The 17,573-nt window shown below is 40.7% G+C and overlaps 1 protein-coding gene across 1 annotated transcript; it reads right to left on the bottom strand.

Moving 5' to 3' along the window:
• Positions 1–433: 433 nt before the first annotated feature.
• Positions 434–17,570, bottom strand: CCNH (cyclin H; the record flags this gene model as incomplete). Its single annotated transcript, XM_006023847.3, has 8 exons — positions 434–654; positions 3,860–3,920; positions 7,588–7,693; positions 10,517–10,587; positions 13,976–14,139; positions 16,242–16,452; positions 16,735–16,808; positions 17,532–17,570. Coding segments are annotated over 8 exons (765 nt in total), but the record flags the coding sequence as incomplete, so codon positions are not given.
• Positions 17,571–17,573: the final 3 nt, after the last annotated feature.

The following is a 17,573-nucleotide window of genomic DNA, read 5'->3' as shown; positions in this document are numbered from 1 at the left end:
GATGGGGGAGGGGGACAAGTCCGCCCCTCCCCCCCCGAGATTGGCCAACCGCTCCTGTAGGCAGTCACTGCTTGCCCTGACATCACCGCCCACATATTATGCTCCCCCGCCCATCTCAGGAGGTATTTGTCACCCATGCTGTGTATAGTTTAAACCTAGAGATAGACATATGAACAAGACATCTGCTGATAAGGGTCTTCTGAAAGAGCTTGCTATCATGTCCATAATGACTGCCAAAGACAACATTTTCAGGCAAGTCCAAATCTGCATCTCATTGGAATAGTATATAGGCAAGCATCACAGGACATCTAACTACAGAGTTAGATACTTCTGACTGAGAGAATCTATACAGTTATCCCCTAGGAATAAAGAACGTGGTTTTATTCATACTTCGATCTGAAAGGAAAACAACAGTCAGGCAATTTAGTAATATTTTAAATTTAAAAAAAAGTAATCCTTTTATTATTACAAAGTACTTAAACACATTTAAATTTCACTATAAATAGGAAAAGTGCAAGATAGTATTGGCTGATAGTGAAAGTCTTTACAAATAAGACTTCACTTGGAGTAGATGACAATGAATTCTTGAAATTCTTCTAGGGGTGTTCAGTGTCATTACAGAGTATCCACAAGATCATCATCAGTCCATTCTTCCTAAAATGAAAGAGAGGAGAGGGGGGTAATTCAAGCTGAGTTAGTTATGTATGCTTTGTTGTAAACAACAAAAAATCTCAGCAGTGCAGCACAGGTTATATATTGCATCTCTGGATGCATATGTAATTCATGGTCCTTCCTACCAGTAAAAGTAAATAGCTCAACTTGCAAGCACATACTGTTACAAAAATGCTATGTGGAAACAACCTGTATTTAACAAAAACAATTTACTTACCATTTTTCTTTAACATAATTTAAGAAGCTAGAAGTAAATTCACAGCTATGCTGACAGCTTCAGAAATGTATACAACTCAATCTTGTCACTAAGTGGAATTCTACTATTGTACTGGAACTATACTGTGTAGACTAGGGGTGACCATCCTGTAGAACAGGTGGTCTGTGTGTGTGTGTACTACACAGCAGATCAGGAAAAGGACAGCCAGCAGATAGGGCAAGAAGCAGGGAAGGGGATCGGAGTGATACTTGGGGATGGAGCAGGGCTTATTTGTGGTACACCTGCCAAAACGCATTGATCCCCACTGGTGTAGACTATAGTTATACAGGAATGAGTTCTGAGAAAGTAGAATCTACACACTGCTATACTGAAGTGCTAAGAGCACAGATCAGAACCTACCCATAAACCACAAGTACTATATAGTATGTCATGCACATTTTTGGTAGCCTTTGGATTGCTACCATCTGACCTTTCAATTCTACCTATAAATGCTAAAGCAATGGTCACTTCCTGTCATGAAAATATTTAAGTTAACTACATCAAAATTATTAATTAGGCAATACACTCAAATCTTTCTCCCTTGTCACTTTACTGTTGTAAACTCGAAGGGTCATCAGTTAGTGTGTTAATCTCTGAAGTGCAGAGCCATGCTTAATAACTACTGAAACAATTTGGAAACTCCCTACCAATAAAAATTGATTTTAGATAAAAACTGTTACCTGAATGAGTATACACAGTACACATCTACTATTTACATAAAAGATTTAGAGCATCTTCAAAGACACTGAAGAGATCGCTTTGTGCATGTAGGTTGTAAAAATTAACTGAGCCCACTTTGCCTTTTATATCCAGCAGGAGGATATGCCGGGTACAGGTGTAGCCCCAGAAAACCCTGCTGGCCAAAATAATCTGACTTCACACTCATGGAGTAGATCAGGGGTAGAAAATTATTTCAGCTGGAGGGCCACTTAATGAGTTTTGGCAAGCTGTCAAGGGCCCCCACACACAAAATCTGTCAGATTTCATTTTAACAAATTATAGCTAAACAAATCATATATTAGATTTTGATTTTTAGTATAACATTTTTATTTCAAAAAATATTTTTTCCTGATTTATGGGGGGCTTTTGACTAGCATATATAGAGGTGATTGCATAATAGCTCAAAATAAAGTCTTACTCTTGTATATTGTGGGTGGGAGAGTGTGGGTGGGGGAGGAGGGGGGAGGACAGGGTGTGTGTAGGCACTTGCAGGCAGGCAGAGTGGATGCAAGGTGGCTGGCAGCTGGATCTGGAGTCGTGTGTGCTGGGACAGGAGCCTCCAGGCTGCAGCTTTCCTCCTGCCTGGCTGGGCACCTGCTGCCCAGAATGCATCTCTACCTTACCTGCTGACCAGAGCAGCAGAGCTGGGGCAGGAGGAGGAGCTGCTGGAGGTGAGGGGGAGCTGAGCAATACCTAGGCTGCTGAGGCAGCAGCCCCACCAGAATGCTGCACATGCTGACTGGTGCTGTCTGGTAGGTGGGGCAGGTGTACATGGGAGCGTAGTGTGAGCTGCCCCAGGCCAAGCACTACAGGGGCAGCTGTGGGTCAGATGTAATCAAATCACAGGCACCCACCTGCAAGCCAGATCCAACTCTCAGGCTGTATTTTGCCCACCCCTGGAGTAGAGGGGCATAAGTATAAAGTTGTTCAAAAAAAGATTCTCCCTGTACCTAAAATGTTGGTTGGCCTTCTAGGGTACATTCATACTATTTTTTAAAACTGAAGCTTATCTATGGTTTAAGAGGCTGGTAACAGACCACAAACCCACAGACCATTATATCAAGGTCTACAAGACCAGCAATCATCTCAAGCAGATAAGAGCTTTTTTATCTACAGCCATGCCCTCAGATACCACCACATCTGCTTGGAGGAGAACTCATACCTCTGCATGCCCAGAGCCAGCCCCTACCAAGCCCTGCAAATAAAGGGGAGACAGGAGAAGAGGTCAGGGAGAGGAAGGGAGGGGGGAAGGGACAAGGAGCTGCCAGACAGCTGCAGGGCCTGGTGAGGACTGGATCCAGATAAACGTGGGACAGTCTGGGGTCTGAAGGGGGCAAGCCAAGCATCATATAGGGCAGGCACGGAGCAGACATGCAGTCCCCTTAGAGGCACCCCTAGTCACCAGCCCTCTAGCAGCAGGTCTGAGCAGTGCACATTAGAGATGATATTAACTCCAAACATGAGACTAACTAGTGCTAATAGTGATCAACATTAAATACACACTAACATTCCTTACAATTAGCACCTGCTAATGTTAACATGTAATCTCACCACTTAACGTGTAAAAGAATAAGGAGTCTAATATTGGGCACTTACACTGACCTAAATTGATCCCACAAAACCACCACCAATCCTGACTGGGGTCAGTTCAGCACTTAAGAGTGATGTAATCAGAGGGGACAGGGCCCCCAGATCATTGCTGCTGTTGTGTGGAACTTCTCGTGTTACATACAGTACCATGAGTCTAATATTGAGCACTTTAAAAAGATCTTGAGCTAATAGTTCAGTAATTTTCTGTCCCAGAAAGGTCATTTTTCAAGTCTGTTACATAAATTAGATGCCATTGTTCTGCTTCCTCATCCAGTGTATATTTGCTTCTTCCACTTGGACTAATAAGGGCAAAAGTTAATATATTTATCTTGTAAACAGGAAAACAGTGAAAGATAGAAAGAAGCGGGAATGGATAGAAAGTTAGTTAGAAGGCATATCTACTCTTACTCCAGATAGCAAGCCTCTAAAAAATTAAAGTTTGAAACTGTAATTTCAATTGGGATGTTTACTTGGAATAAAGGCTCCTGCATATATGCAGTGTGAACATTTATTACAGTAACAGTGGAGAGAAAGTATTACTTTTCAACATTCTTGTTAGCTATTTGTGAACCAGAAAATGTAACATCTGTGTACAAAACAAACCCCCAAGCAAATACTAACCTCATCCATTTTTGGTTTTTTCGTAATACATTCATCATCCTCATAACCTTTCCTCTTCTTTCTACACAACAAAGAATGAACTATACATGTGATGTTCAGTCATTTCAAAGCAACATCTGCGCAACTACCATCCTTTCATTTGACATGAAGTTGGATTTCTATTACATGTTTTCCTTTTAGTGAGGAATGTAGGTAGTTTCACTAGTATTGAGTTTGCTTTCACTTTGCTTCAGGGTAGCAAGGCAAAGTATTACCTTCTACATGAAACAGCACTAAGGTACAACAAAAAAAAAAAAAAACACTTCAAGAAAAATTAGTATATAATACTTTATACAACCTTTAATCAAGTGATCTTGAAGCCCTTCATAAACAGATTCTTGCTACATCCGTTAGAAAGGTAAATATTAATATCTAATTTACAGACTTTTTAACTGATATACTCAAATAACTTGCATGAGATGCTATATAAAGTCAGGTATATCTATATGGCACAATACAGTGCCATTCATATACAAGAGCTAATTATGATCATATCTGCGTCCTTACTAGGAAAAGTATTGCCATATTAGCCTAGCTGAGAAACTACACTGTTAGTTGATGCTCAAGCTGGGATATCAAAGCTATCTCTGGTATCTCTACACAGCACTATTTTATGTTGTATAGATATGTCTCAGTGGCCGCACTGAAGAGAAAACCCTGATGGCCCAACTGTGCTTCACCACCATTAAACTAATATTTTTAAATGTTGTGGTGCAAGTTAGCGCAAATGATAGTTTAACAGAACTGGTAAGCACCATCCAGAAGCATTAGGCTTACAAAAAGCAGCAGAAAATATTTACTAGCTTTCTCACCCAGTTCTTCACAGAAGAGGTTAAATGTACTTAGACTGAAAATTACCTAAACTATGAAGTAAGATTAGCTTTAATTTTCAGTTAATTAAGCAAGTAAGGATTAACATTTTAAAATAGTAATTTAAAGACAAAAAATCCTCTCTTAATGCTGAAAGTATCCTGGTGGAAATGTTGGAGAGGCCAACTAGGGGCCATGCTCTTCCTGACTTGCTGATCACAAACATGGAAGAATTGGTGGGTAATGTAGAAGTGGATGGCAACTTGGGCAGCAGCGACCATGAGATGATTGAGTTTGGATTCCTGAGGAAAGGAAGGAGAGCAGCAGGGTAAGGACCCTGGACTTAAGAAAAAACAAAACAAAAAAACAAACAAACAAAAAAGCGTACTTTGACTCACTCAGGGAACTGATGGGCAGGGTCCTCTGGGAAGCCAGTCTGAAGGGGAAAGGAGTCCAGGAAAGCTGGCTTTACAGAAACCTTTAAAGAAACCTTACTGACACAGAAACGAATCACCCTGATGCACAGGAAGACTAGCAAGTATGGCAGAAAACTAACTTGGCTTAGCAGAAAACTCTTCAGTGAGATAAGATACAAGGAAGCCTTCAAGAAGTGGACAAATGATTAGGGAGGAACATATGTATTGCTCAGGCATGCAGAAATGAATATCAGAAAGGCCAAAGTGCAACTGGAGTTGCAGCTAGCAAAGAACATGAAGGCTAACAAGAAGGGTTTCTACAAGTATGTCAGCAACAAGAGGAAGATCAGGGAAAGTGTGTCCCTTACTGAATGGGGGAGGCAACTTAGTGACATATGATGTGGAAAAGGCTGAAGTATGCAATGCCTTTAACTTGGCTGTCACAAACAAGGTCAGCTCCCAAACTACTGTACCCAGCAGCACAGTTTTGGGAGGAGGTGAGTATCTGACAGGGGCAAAAGAACAGGTTAGGGACTATTTAGAAGAGCTAGAGCCATACAAGCCTATATGTGATGTACTCAGGGGTGCTGAGGGAGTTGGCCAGTGTGACTGCAGATCCGCTGGCCATTATCTTTGAAAACTTGTGGCGATTGGAGGATGTTCCAGGTGACCTGAAAAGAGCAAATATAGTGCCCATCTTTAAGAAACGGAAGGAGGAGGACCTGCATAACTACAGACCACTCAGTGTCAACTCAGTCCTTGAAGAAATCAGAGTAGGTTCTCATCTAAGCACTTGCAGAAGACAGTGAGCATAAATTCATCAAAGGCAAGTCATGCCTGACCAACCTGATTGCATTCTATGAGTTGACTGGCTCTGTGGATGGGGGAGAGCAGTGGATGTGATATACCTTGACTTTAGCAAGGCATTTGATACAATCTCCAACAACATTCTCACAAGCAAGCTAAGGAAGTATGGGTTGGATGCATGGATTATAAGGTGGATAGAAAGCTGGCTCCATCTTCGGGCTTAACAGGCAGTGATCAATGATCAACAGGTAGTTGGCAACCGGTATCAAGCAGAGTACCTCAGTCACTGGTGACACATCAGGGAGGCATGTGGGGCACATATCCCCACAGATTTATGTGCTGAAAATGGTGCACATGGCATGGGGCTACAGCCTGGTTGGAGCTAGTGGGGTTGGTGGTGGTGGCGGCATCAATAAGAGGACGGGGCAGCACCCTAGCTAAACCCAACATCCAGCAGCAGCGGGAGCAGCAGCATGGAGTTGTAACCCCAAATAGCAGCACTTATGCATCACCTATTGCCTTAGGGGATGATCCCAAGGCCAGTTTTGTTTAATACCTTCATCAACAACCTAGAAGAGGGGACAAAGTGCCCCCTCGCAAGTCCGCAAATGACACCAAGCTGGGAGAAGCAGTAGATACATTGGAGGGTAGGTCTCGGATTTGGAGAGACCTAGACAAATTGAAGTATTGGAACAAAAGAAATCTTAAGAGTTTCAATAAGGAAAGGTGTAAAGTCCTGCACTTAGGATGGAACAAATCCAACGTACCAGTACAGGCTGAAGACTGAGTGGCTAAGCAGCAGCTCTGCAGAAATGTACCTTGGGGTTGCAGTGGACAATAAGCTGAATATGGGGCAACCATGTGCCCTTGCTGCGAATAAGGCTAATGGCATACTGGGCTGCATTAGTAAGAGCGTTGCCAGCAGACTGAGGAAAGTGATTCTTCTCCTCTATTTAGTACTGATGAGGCCACATCCCCCACTACAGAAAGGATGTGGAAAAATTGGAGAGAGTTGGATGGCAATTAAAACAGTTATGGGGCTGGGGCACATGACGTGAAGAAAGGCTCAGGGAACTGGGCTTATTTAGTCTAGAGAAGAGAAGACCAAGAAGGAATTTAAACAGCAGCCTTCACCTATCTGAATGTTGGTTAACAAAGAGGATGGAGCTAGAACAGTGGTCTTCAACCTTTTTTCATTTGCAAACCCCTAAGAAGTTTGACGGGAGGTACAGAGCCCTCTGAATTGTAAGCATGGGTAGTCATGTACTTTGGTTGATCATAGTAATGTTTTTCACACCCCTTAGACATAGTTTGCAGACTCCCAGAGGTCTGCAAACCACAGGTTGAAATCCACTAAGCTAAGACTGTTCTCAGTGGTGGCAGATGATAGAACAAGGAGGAATGCTGTTAAGTTGCAGTAAAGGAAGTTGAGGTTAGATACGAGGAAAAACTTTCTTCCTAGGTGGGCAATAAAGCACTGGAACAGGTTACCTAGACAGGTTGTGGAATTTCCATCCCTGAAGGTTTTTAAGACCTGGCTAGATAAAACCTTGGTTGGGATGATCTAGCTGGGGGTGGTGCTGCTCTGAGCAGGGGGTTCAACTGGATGACCTTGTGAGACCCCTTCCAGCCCTAGTTGTCTATGGTTCTACTTACGAGTTTGCATAAAGTTCTGAACTGTGGCATTTCTCTAACTTCTGTTTTAGAGCAGCAACATCTTCAGGCTTAGGTGGCTCATATTTCTTTATGAGATTTTTCATGCCTGTAATAGTAATATCAAACATTTTCAAATAATTAATTTAGCAACAATTAGCTACTGAATTCTCACAGCACTTTCCCCATGAACTATATCAGCTTATTCCCAGGGAGCCTGTGGTAGTTTAGAACCTCAAGAGTACTAGCCTGTCACCCTTGAGCTCAGTCTAGAAGACCAGGTACTCTGTACTATGCTCAATATATCAATCAGTTTCTCTGAGAAATCTAGCCAAACCAGAAGTTTCTGAAGAATCCAAAATGGCAGTTATTACTTACCTTAAAAAGAAAAAAAACAAACAGAAGTATCCATTTTAAAAAAAACTAACTTTGATATCACTGCTATAGCTACACTGCAATGTGCTGAAGACATTTTAATTAGATTAAATCCTTGCATTTGTCTAGCAAGTATTAGGATACTTGAAAAGTACTTTTTTCTTTTAATGGATTCATAAACAAAATCTCAGCTTAGAAAATTTGCCACATAACATTCTTTAGAGAACTCAAGATTACATGTGTAAGAGTCTAAACTGTCATCTTACATCAGAGGATTTATTTTAAGTAGTGTCAAAATATAGGGTAAGCTTACAGCAAAGAACTAAACTTAAACTAGTTGTTAGCATCACGATTCTGGATTTTCTCAAGGCTACGTGATAATGCAGAGTTAGCATTACTGTACTAGTGAGCATCAGGATATGCTGATATGTTTTGCTATCAGCACTATGCAGCACATCTTACGAACAGAGATCAAGTCTCAATCTTTTTAAAATAAAACTGATTTTGTCAAAATTTGCAGTAAGCATAAAAGGAAAACCAGACAACCACTACCAATTTTCTATACCATTATAAAGTCTGTTTTTGATATTTTCAAGTATCCTAGCTTAAGGGAAGTTTCTCCATAGAAATTATGATGGACAGCATAACATTTGGGGAAACATTCAACTTGCAAAGAAATAAGCAGTTTTTGCTTTTATTTCTTTACAGTACAATGGCAGCTTGAATAATTCTATTTTTAAGAGCAGGGGAATGACAAATGAGTCACCTTACTTTTAAATCAGAAATGTAAAAATTTGGCCTAGAAGATGCTAGTAACTGGAAAAAAAAATAAACCACTGAAATAATTACAAGAGGCAAGACACTAGAAATACAATAACTGAAAGATTTGATTCACTATTAATCTGTTTAATACTCTAATTTTAATAATAAAACATTTTGGAGAACTAAATCCTTAGATTTTCATACCCTGTTCCTTTTATTAAGGCCTGACAGCTAACAATACAGGAAAACCTAGCTAGTTCAATAGCAGACAGTTCAAAGTATTGGATATTTCAAAGCTGTTGTCACTCCCCAAACGAAAAGATAGGTTTTTGTAAGCATTACAATATGGATAATTTGATATGCAGCTATTTGAAATTCGAAGCCGTTGTCTGGTCCCTTGGATCAGGAAAAACATGTGAATTTGAAACTCAGCAGACCAAAAAAAAATATGGACTTTGACAGCCCTAGTTCATCCACTTAGTTCTTACCAGTCAGTAAAGTTTGTAAGTGAGAAGTTATCCCAATGACTAAATTAAGCAGATGTCATGGTCCTGTATGTAGCACAAGGAGTTCCTAATCTTGAAACATAGCAACAATCTAGGGGCCCATTTCTCCTCTGATTAGGTCAATCTAAGTGGCAATCTGTCCCACCAACCCCCTCTACCCCCTGCAAATCTCACTAAATCCCTCCAAGGACCCACCTCCCCCGATCCCACAAAACTACCACCAATCCCGACTGATAGCAGTTTGGCATGATCAGGGATGACATGTCAGTTCACCACTTAGATTGACCTAATTGGAGGGAAAAAGCCCCTTAGATCATTGCTGCTGTTGTGTGGAACAACTCGTGCTACATACAGTACCATGAAATTTACTTAATTAGCATCACTGAAATAACTCATTTTGTTTTTACCAGTTAGTAAAATCAGCACATGAGTGAACTACGTCGGTATGTACCCATAGGTAATTTGGATACATGTAAAATCACTATGGTTACATTGATTTCAAAGTCCGTATTTTTTTTGGTCCCCTGCATTTCAAAATAATGAGGTTTTCCTGTATGAACACACACACTGAGCAAGTTTTCAAATAGCAGAGGTGTTAACATTACTTCATAAACAGCAAGAAGAGATTAAGAGAAATAAACCAAACTTAGAGCCCCTTTTAAGCCATTTAGAAATCACAAAGTAGGGAAAAATAATCCAAGAGTAGCTTTAATGTAAACCAAAAAATCTTTGCAGCTAACAAGTCATTTAGCTTAGAAAATGTACCCTCTAGTGGCATAAGGAATGATCTGCAGGCTTCTAAAACTCGACCCCAAATTGGAAAGTGGTAGGAAATAGTGTTACTACTTTTTAAATGAGGAAAAATTAGGGGAGGAGAGGGAATATATACATTTCACCCAACACTGTAAAATTACAGCAGCATTCTCTGGTACCAAAAAACAGTGCTCTCACTTTTAAGGGCTGTGTTCAATCAGCAGTATGATACACTGAGTCTCTTTAGGTTATTTTACTTTTAACCTTGTGTTGTGTTAGCTATATTTATATATTTATATTTTTCAGGTATTAATTAGTTTTCCAGGTTCTCTGTTCTTCCTGTAATCATTTTTAAAATGAAGGATAACAGCACACTGTGTTTTTCCAACACGGTGCTACATGTTTGCATGTAACAGAAGTCTGTCTTCCGCAAAATCCCTACTTCAGTTACACAGCTTGGGCTGGAGGGAACGGGTCATGGTCAGGGTGAGGGGAGAAGAAGGCGAGAGCATGCTCTCAGGACAGTGTTTACTTACATTTCATTCCATCTAGTAGCTTGGATAGAGAAGATCTGTTTTCTTTCAGCATAAGATTTTCTGATAAATAACTAAAAAAAGCATGAAAACATAAGTCTAAAGTTGCCAAGCGAGTGACAATGTTTTAAACTTATTATGGTTAACACAACTGAACAAATACTTCAGTTACCTGAATAAGAGCTAACTCTGAACACCATGAAGAAGATCTAATTGTTTTAATCAAACTGCTAGTCATGGCTAGGAATATGCATTTACCATTCTAAAGCTATCAGAATCTGATTATTTGCTCTTGTATGCTTTTTCTAATCCTTGCAAATCACAGGGTATGAGTGACAAAGGGTACTTAGTACATGCTACTTTTAAATTCTCACTTCATGCATTTATTTATAACAAAGTACAAAACATTAAACGCATGAACCACAACATAATCTTGGTTCAGAGTGGTAACCTTTGAGTTGGGAACACTTTTCGGCTCCAGCAGTTTCCTCTTGTTCAAGCTTCCAACAAAGCACTGCTTCAGAGACAAAAATTCCTGACCACACACAAATAAAAGCATGGTTCAGACTTCTACTAAGCTGTACTTGAACACCATGCATTACCAGTTATCTGTATCTGTAATTCTTTCTTTCCCTTAACCCTTCTACTGATGAGCTACAACACATGTAGATCATAACCATAAAAAAAACATAACTCACAAGCAAAGCTATTTTCATAGATTTCACAGATATTAGGGCTGGAAGGGACCTCGGAAGATCAACGAATCCAGCCGCCTGCCCCAGGGGTAGGAAGTCGGAAAGAGTCATAGGATCCCAGCAAGATCAACATACAAATGTTTCTTGAAGGCATTCAAAGTAGGTGCTTAAACCACCTCTGGCAACAGTCTATTCCAGGCCCTGGGGGCTCGGACAATAAAGTGAACTTAAATAAGTTTTGCTTTATTAAATTAACACTCAACCCAAAAGGCAGTATGCTTCCAAAGTTGCGCTAGTTTTTAGCCTAAAATAAATCTCTCATAATACTACACTTGGACAGGTCAGTGTAGATGGAGGGTGAAATATTACTAGCCTGCTCTGCAGGTGTCCTAACTAAAACAGCGATACATGTTATAGTCATATTGGTCTACAGGCAAAAGGAATCAGAACTCTTGGCAGAGGTGATATCTTTTAATAGACTAACCAGATATTTACAAAATAAATTCTTTATTTACAAGCTTTTGGGCACAATTTTGAGGTAAATAAACTGTTCTAGCTTTGTCTAGTTTACACAAAATGAACTTTTCCAACCAGAAGATCTTACAACACCTTCAGCTCTCCTGTGAAATTTGAATTTTCATTTCCACCTAGGAGAAATTTTACAATCTTTGCATTCTCTTATGCCTGAAGAAGGGTGTGTACGCCCAACAGCTTACACATAAAGACATTTTTTTGCAACTATTTAGTTAGTCTAATAAAACATATCACCTCTGCCATGCATTTCAATTCCTACCTAAAAAAAAAAACAAACAAACAAACAAACAAAAAAAACTTTTTAAGCATATCTTTATATTAGCCACTCTCTCAAAAGGGTAAAATATGTTATCCTACAACAGGGAATCAAGGTCAGACAGTGAAAGAGTGCAAACAATTTAGGACCTTCCAGCCCTGTTAGTATTACTATAAGCCATGGATAAGAGAAAAAGAAAAACCTCTCAAATTTATGACTTCATAAAGCACATTTAAAAAAAAAAATAGTTAGATCTGCTTAGGGTAGACCCAGTCTGGCCTATGCATACAGCAAAGATAAGGTTCAGAGTTTAAAAAAAACCCAAACCTTTCTGGATATACATTCCACATATTAACACTCTCCTAGGTCTTACCTTAAAAGCATGACCCTCTAAAGCTTGAAGAAGCACAAATTAAACATTCAGATACGCATCAAGACGTTTCAAGTGTAAGCATTTTTTTCAATTGCTGGGCTAGGTGGAACAAATGCATATCCCACAGCCAGGCTATTTTTTTTTTTCAGTCACTTTTAAACTGCTCATTTCAGCTAACTTCAGAAATTCACTCTGGTCATCCAAAGAGTGAAAAAATAGCAAGAGCACTATTTCTCAAGTTATGAAGGATTAAAAACAGGGTCCTAGCAAAACGCATATCAATTTTTAGTTACAGCGATGCCTGTCTGCAACCATTAATATAACGCAATCTAAATTCATAAGACAAGGTTAAAAGGCATTGAGGCATAAAACTGAAACAAGGTTGTCACACAGGAAGTATCCAGAGTAACCAAACTGGTTATGTATTTCTGAAAATAAATACATACTATGCATACATACATACATGCTTTTAAAGTTCCCACTTTAAAGACAGTCAAAAACATCTGACATCCCTAAACCAACAGTGGTTGAAGCCAGGGACGGCACGACAGCAGGTGGATTATATCAGACACGCCCTGTAAATATGCTGTCTCTCTAAAGGATCTACTGTTTGTCACCATTGAAGACAAGAAAATAATAGGAAGGGGGAGACAGGCAGGCAAGGTGGTGACGCTGTTCGTGCTACAATAGAGGTAAGATGCGTCTCTAGTACAGCCCTCCTACCAAGGAAATAAGCTAGCGGAAAAAGGGCGATAAAAACAGTTTCCTGGGCTAGATGACCACTGATCTGACCCAGCATGGCACTCATGTTCTTAATTTGTTTTAAATATTTCTACAATTAAAATTTATCCCCCTAAAGCATTAAAACTTGTCTTGGATCCAAGTTTTTAAAGTAATAACTAGAGAGAGCCCTTGCAACTCTCAGTTGACGGGGAAAGTCTGGAAGGAAGAGTTCTACCAACTATACTCCCAGTGTCAAGTGGGAAATTGATCAGCCAAACAATGCCAGTACTTTAAAGATGATTTTAAAGCACTTAGCCAGTTTTCACTAGTCCATTTCCATGGAAATGGAAGCTGAAATAATAGCCAGATGCGCTGGTTGGAGATTTTGCAAGTTTTAGCTGCTTCTGCCAGCTAAGAGAAGTGCCATTTTCTAAAGAGTACTTAAGATTTCAGAATCAATAAAGCTATTAAAGTGCTTCTTGAGGTGCTCTGTACCTTCAGTTCCCATTAAAAGCACTGGAAAGAAAGGACGTGCAGAACCCTGCAGGATTGAATTGAAAGTCTTTAGTGTTTTAAATGGGGAATATGAAATCAGGTTGGAAGAAGCAGAAGCCTCAGAGGAATACAAAAGCCAGACACCAATTACCCATATAGTCCAACATCTTGTTTCCAGCAGCAAAGGAAAAATACAGTAATGATACTTCACAATACTGAAATGCAGCTGGTCAAGTGCCTCCTTTCAGAGTCTTTATCTGTTAACTGTGCAATAAATCCATACTTACCCACCTACATAAAGGGTTCTAACACCTGGAACAAAAGTTAATCCAAGGAACAAATTAGTCTTTTAAAACCATCCTTGCTTTAAAAAAATAAAATTCTACCTTTCCATATTAATTCCTGCCCTGGAGGCACTGGATAATATGGCAGTGAGAGCTATCTGTGAAGGGGTAAACAGGAGGTAGGCATCTGTCAAAGCTACTCGATTGAGAAAGTCATCAGCTGTTTTCCTCAAAACTTCTGGGTTTTCTAACACTGGATAACGAGTCTGGAAAACAAACATTCAGTCATTACTTCTGCTTTTAGTATTGTTATATGATCCTTCGAAGTGAAAAACTGTTCTTAATCTTCTAATATAAAATTAAGCAACACGTAATTTTAAAAAAATATATATTTGGGGGGGGAGGGGGAAGGCTGAAAGATCATACAATTTTTCTTAAAAAGCTCTCCTAAAATACTTAGTGACCATATCTAAAACCCTGTGATTTTTTTTCATTTATTGATTAAAAAAAAACAAAACACACTGGCATTTAACACTTTAGGCTTTCTCCTTGTTGACAGATCATCAGGGATCCAGGTTTTCCATTTGCTGTGGAAAAATGGAAATTTCCTGCGACAGACAGAAACACAGATCTTTTCTTTCAAAGTAGAAAAATCACAGATTTCTCCTTTAAAGGACAAAAATGCAGGAAACTATAGCTTTTTCCCTTGCAAGCTGGGAGCAGGATAGCATGCATATGGCAGCCAGGCAGGGTGGTGAAGAGCAGCTCCCTCCTAGTAAATCCATGGGGTGGGGGCAGACAAGAAAGGGCACAGGAGACACGGTAGGGGGAAAAGCACGTCCCCCAACATTTCTGTGCCCACAGTGTGGCATGGGGCTGCAGCCAGGCCAGACCAGCTACAGGAAGCAGCTGCCTTGGGAGTGAGGGTCAGGGTGAGGGCACTTGCATATCAGAGCTGCTAAGTGCTACAAAGCAGCTGGATTTGCATCCTGGTGAGCAAAGGGAGGCAGGAGGAGCTCTGATTTTCTACAATAAAAAAACAAAATATATAGGCATTCAGAACAAATTTTATTATAATGCTTGAGGCTCTGGTAGGCTTCTAAGTTGCTTTAAAGTTGTGAAGATATCAATAAAACATTGTGTTCAACTGGTTTTATTTAATACATATATATTAGTGGTGTTTCATTTTCGCCCTGGAAAAATGCAGATTTTGAAGTTTTTAAATCAGAAAATTTGGGATTTTTTTTTTTTTTTTTTAAATCAAAGAATTTGCAATTTTTAAACAGAGAAAAATCAGGATCTTTCCAGATCATCATGCAAAGCTCCTCTCTCCAATCTGGCATACTCTAACTTACCACATTTACACTCATACCACATGCACTTTCTTCCTAATAATCAGCCTTCCAAAAACGGGGGTGCATACCATAAGCAGGGAAGCTGATTTTCTACCCAGAACAGAAGCACAGAAACACTGTGGAGACTAACAGGGGCAGATGCGAGGTGAGTGGGAGAAGAAGGGCGAGGAGAGGAGTATTCAGTGCAGTCACACCCCACTTCGTTCCTGCTTCACCTAAAGTTTAAAACCAACCGCCTGACAGCAACAGTCTATTCAGGAAAACCAACTGCCTGACAGCACGTCTATTCAGGAAGCCCTGAAGTCAACTGACTCATTAATTACCTAATTCTTACTAAGGCTCTTCACTCCACATATGTTAACAACCCTTCTCTTTTTTTAATAGTCTTGATGTTCTACTGATCAAGATATTCTCTCTTCAGCAACTTTGCTGTCAGACTCCTGGTCTCTCCTCTTACTTCACATCCCTACAGACTGTTTTTAACTCCTTTCAAAATCCTAGATCCATCCACGGAGTCCATTCTGGCCATTTTGGCTAAGCAGCTGAGAGCTGCTGGCAATTCAGCTGCAAAAAGGTTATAATTGCAACTTTTCCCAAGCAGGAAAGGGAAGGTGAACTAACTGAAGTTTAGGCTTTAACCCTGCTCCATGAAGTCATAATGTGAGAAAAATCTCTCTCTCTTCATTCTACCTTTCCAAAACAAGGTACATGTCTTATCTGAGGGCATGCGGTACATGAGAAAATACAGTATTAAAAAAATTAAGCAAACTGCATTCTTTTGATTCAGAGGTCACGCATGTGACCAGTTTTCTTTCCTTGAAACTGTTAGCAGTTAAACAGCCTCACTAGAAGAGTGACCCACTCCTAGACCAGGGCCCTGTGAAATAATGTTTCAAAATTTTGTAAGTATTAAGTGACATTCTAAAAAGTTCAGCAAACCTCTTATTCTAAAACATACCCATACATTTATGTAACAACAAATTTTTCTACATAAGCAGAAATTAAAGAATTACCTTCAAATCAATTAAAAACCCCTCAAATGGTCTGTACGGGTTGTGTACTATAAGATGGAAGTTCAGCTGCTGAATGAGTAGTAGTTCGTATTCCAAGATTTGTTCAAGCGCCTTCTCTTGCCCTATAGGGCTCTCCCGCAGGTTACCAACAAACTGTGCACTAGACACATTGAATTCATCTACTTTACATGCCAAGAATGCACATGTTAACCTTGAAAAAGAAGCATCATAAATAAAATTTAGTTTTGGGGCATCTGTCTTCATAAAGTTCCTGTTCACAAAACCCGTGTTCCCTATTTTGAAATGATAGCATTCTCAATACAATAAACAATTTCCACTCGGAATACAGTAAGAACTCTTCAACAGTTGTATTTGAATAATATAAAGATTTGGGACCCTTCTATTCTCAAAGACTCTGAGGCTTTGCAAGTTACTGGATATGGCAGCACTGATAAAAACTAAGAATAAGATTCAAAATGTGCTGACTACTTACATTATTATTCGAGGGTGATACTCCATCACTGAATTATTGAGGTAAAAACGCTTAAAGTACATGCAAGCTGTTCCCTAAATTTAAAAAATAAGACCTATTTAGGTAGTTTACAAACAAATATGCCACATGAAATGTACGCATTGAAAAAGACACCGAGTAAAGTGAGATGCCCCTGCCCATCTGGCCCACAGGTGTGGGGCTGGATTGAGCCCCATGGACCTCCCTTCCCCATCATATCTGACCAGACCTGGTCCTGCTCCAGCCATGCAGGAGAGGCACAGCCTGGCCTTGACCCCACTATGCAGGGCTTGGAAATTCAGCACCAACAGAGATGTGGCCACTAATTGCCCCTGCTCCCCGCCACCACAGTGCTGACTGGTGGACAGCCCCGTGGGCTGGATTCAGGTCCCACAGACCTCCTCCTCTCCCATCCCCATACCTGACCAGGCCAGGCCCCAATCCAGCTGTGCATGGCCTAGCCTCCGCCTGGTTGTGCCGGAGAGATGGCCGCATCCATCACCCCGGCTCCCTGCCACCGTGGCCCTGACCTGCGGAGAGCCCTGTGGGCTGGATTTGGGCCCCGCTGACTTCCTCCCTCCCTCATCCTACCTGACCAGGCCTGGCCCGATCCAGCCAGGCAGGCTCACGAATCCCTTAGCTGGGGAGAAGGGGCCGCATTCATTGCCCTGCTCCCTGCTGCTGGGGAAAGCCCCACGGGCTGGGCCTTGAGCAGCCCCCAGTCAGTACCAAGGTGCAAGCCCCGCCCCGAGCAGGGGCAATGGCCCCGGGCCACTCACCACCACGGAACGCGGCATGGCAGGCTTGAAGGCGGCGCAGAA

This window comes from Alligator sinensis, unplaced genomic scaffold (assembly GCF_000455745.1).
Source record: "Alligator sinensis unplaced genomic scaffold, ASM45574v1 scaffold218_1, whole genome shotgun sequence".
NCBI lineage: Eukaryota > Metazoa > Chordata > Crocodylia > Alligatoridae > Alligator > Alligator sinensis.
Note: the sequence above shows the minus strand (reverse complement) of the source record. Positions and strands in the feature narration are given on the sequence as shown.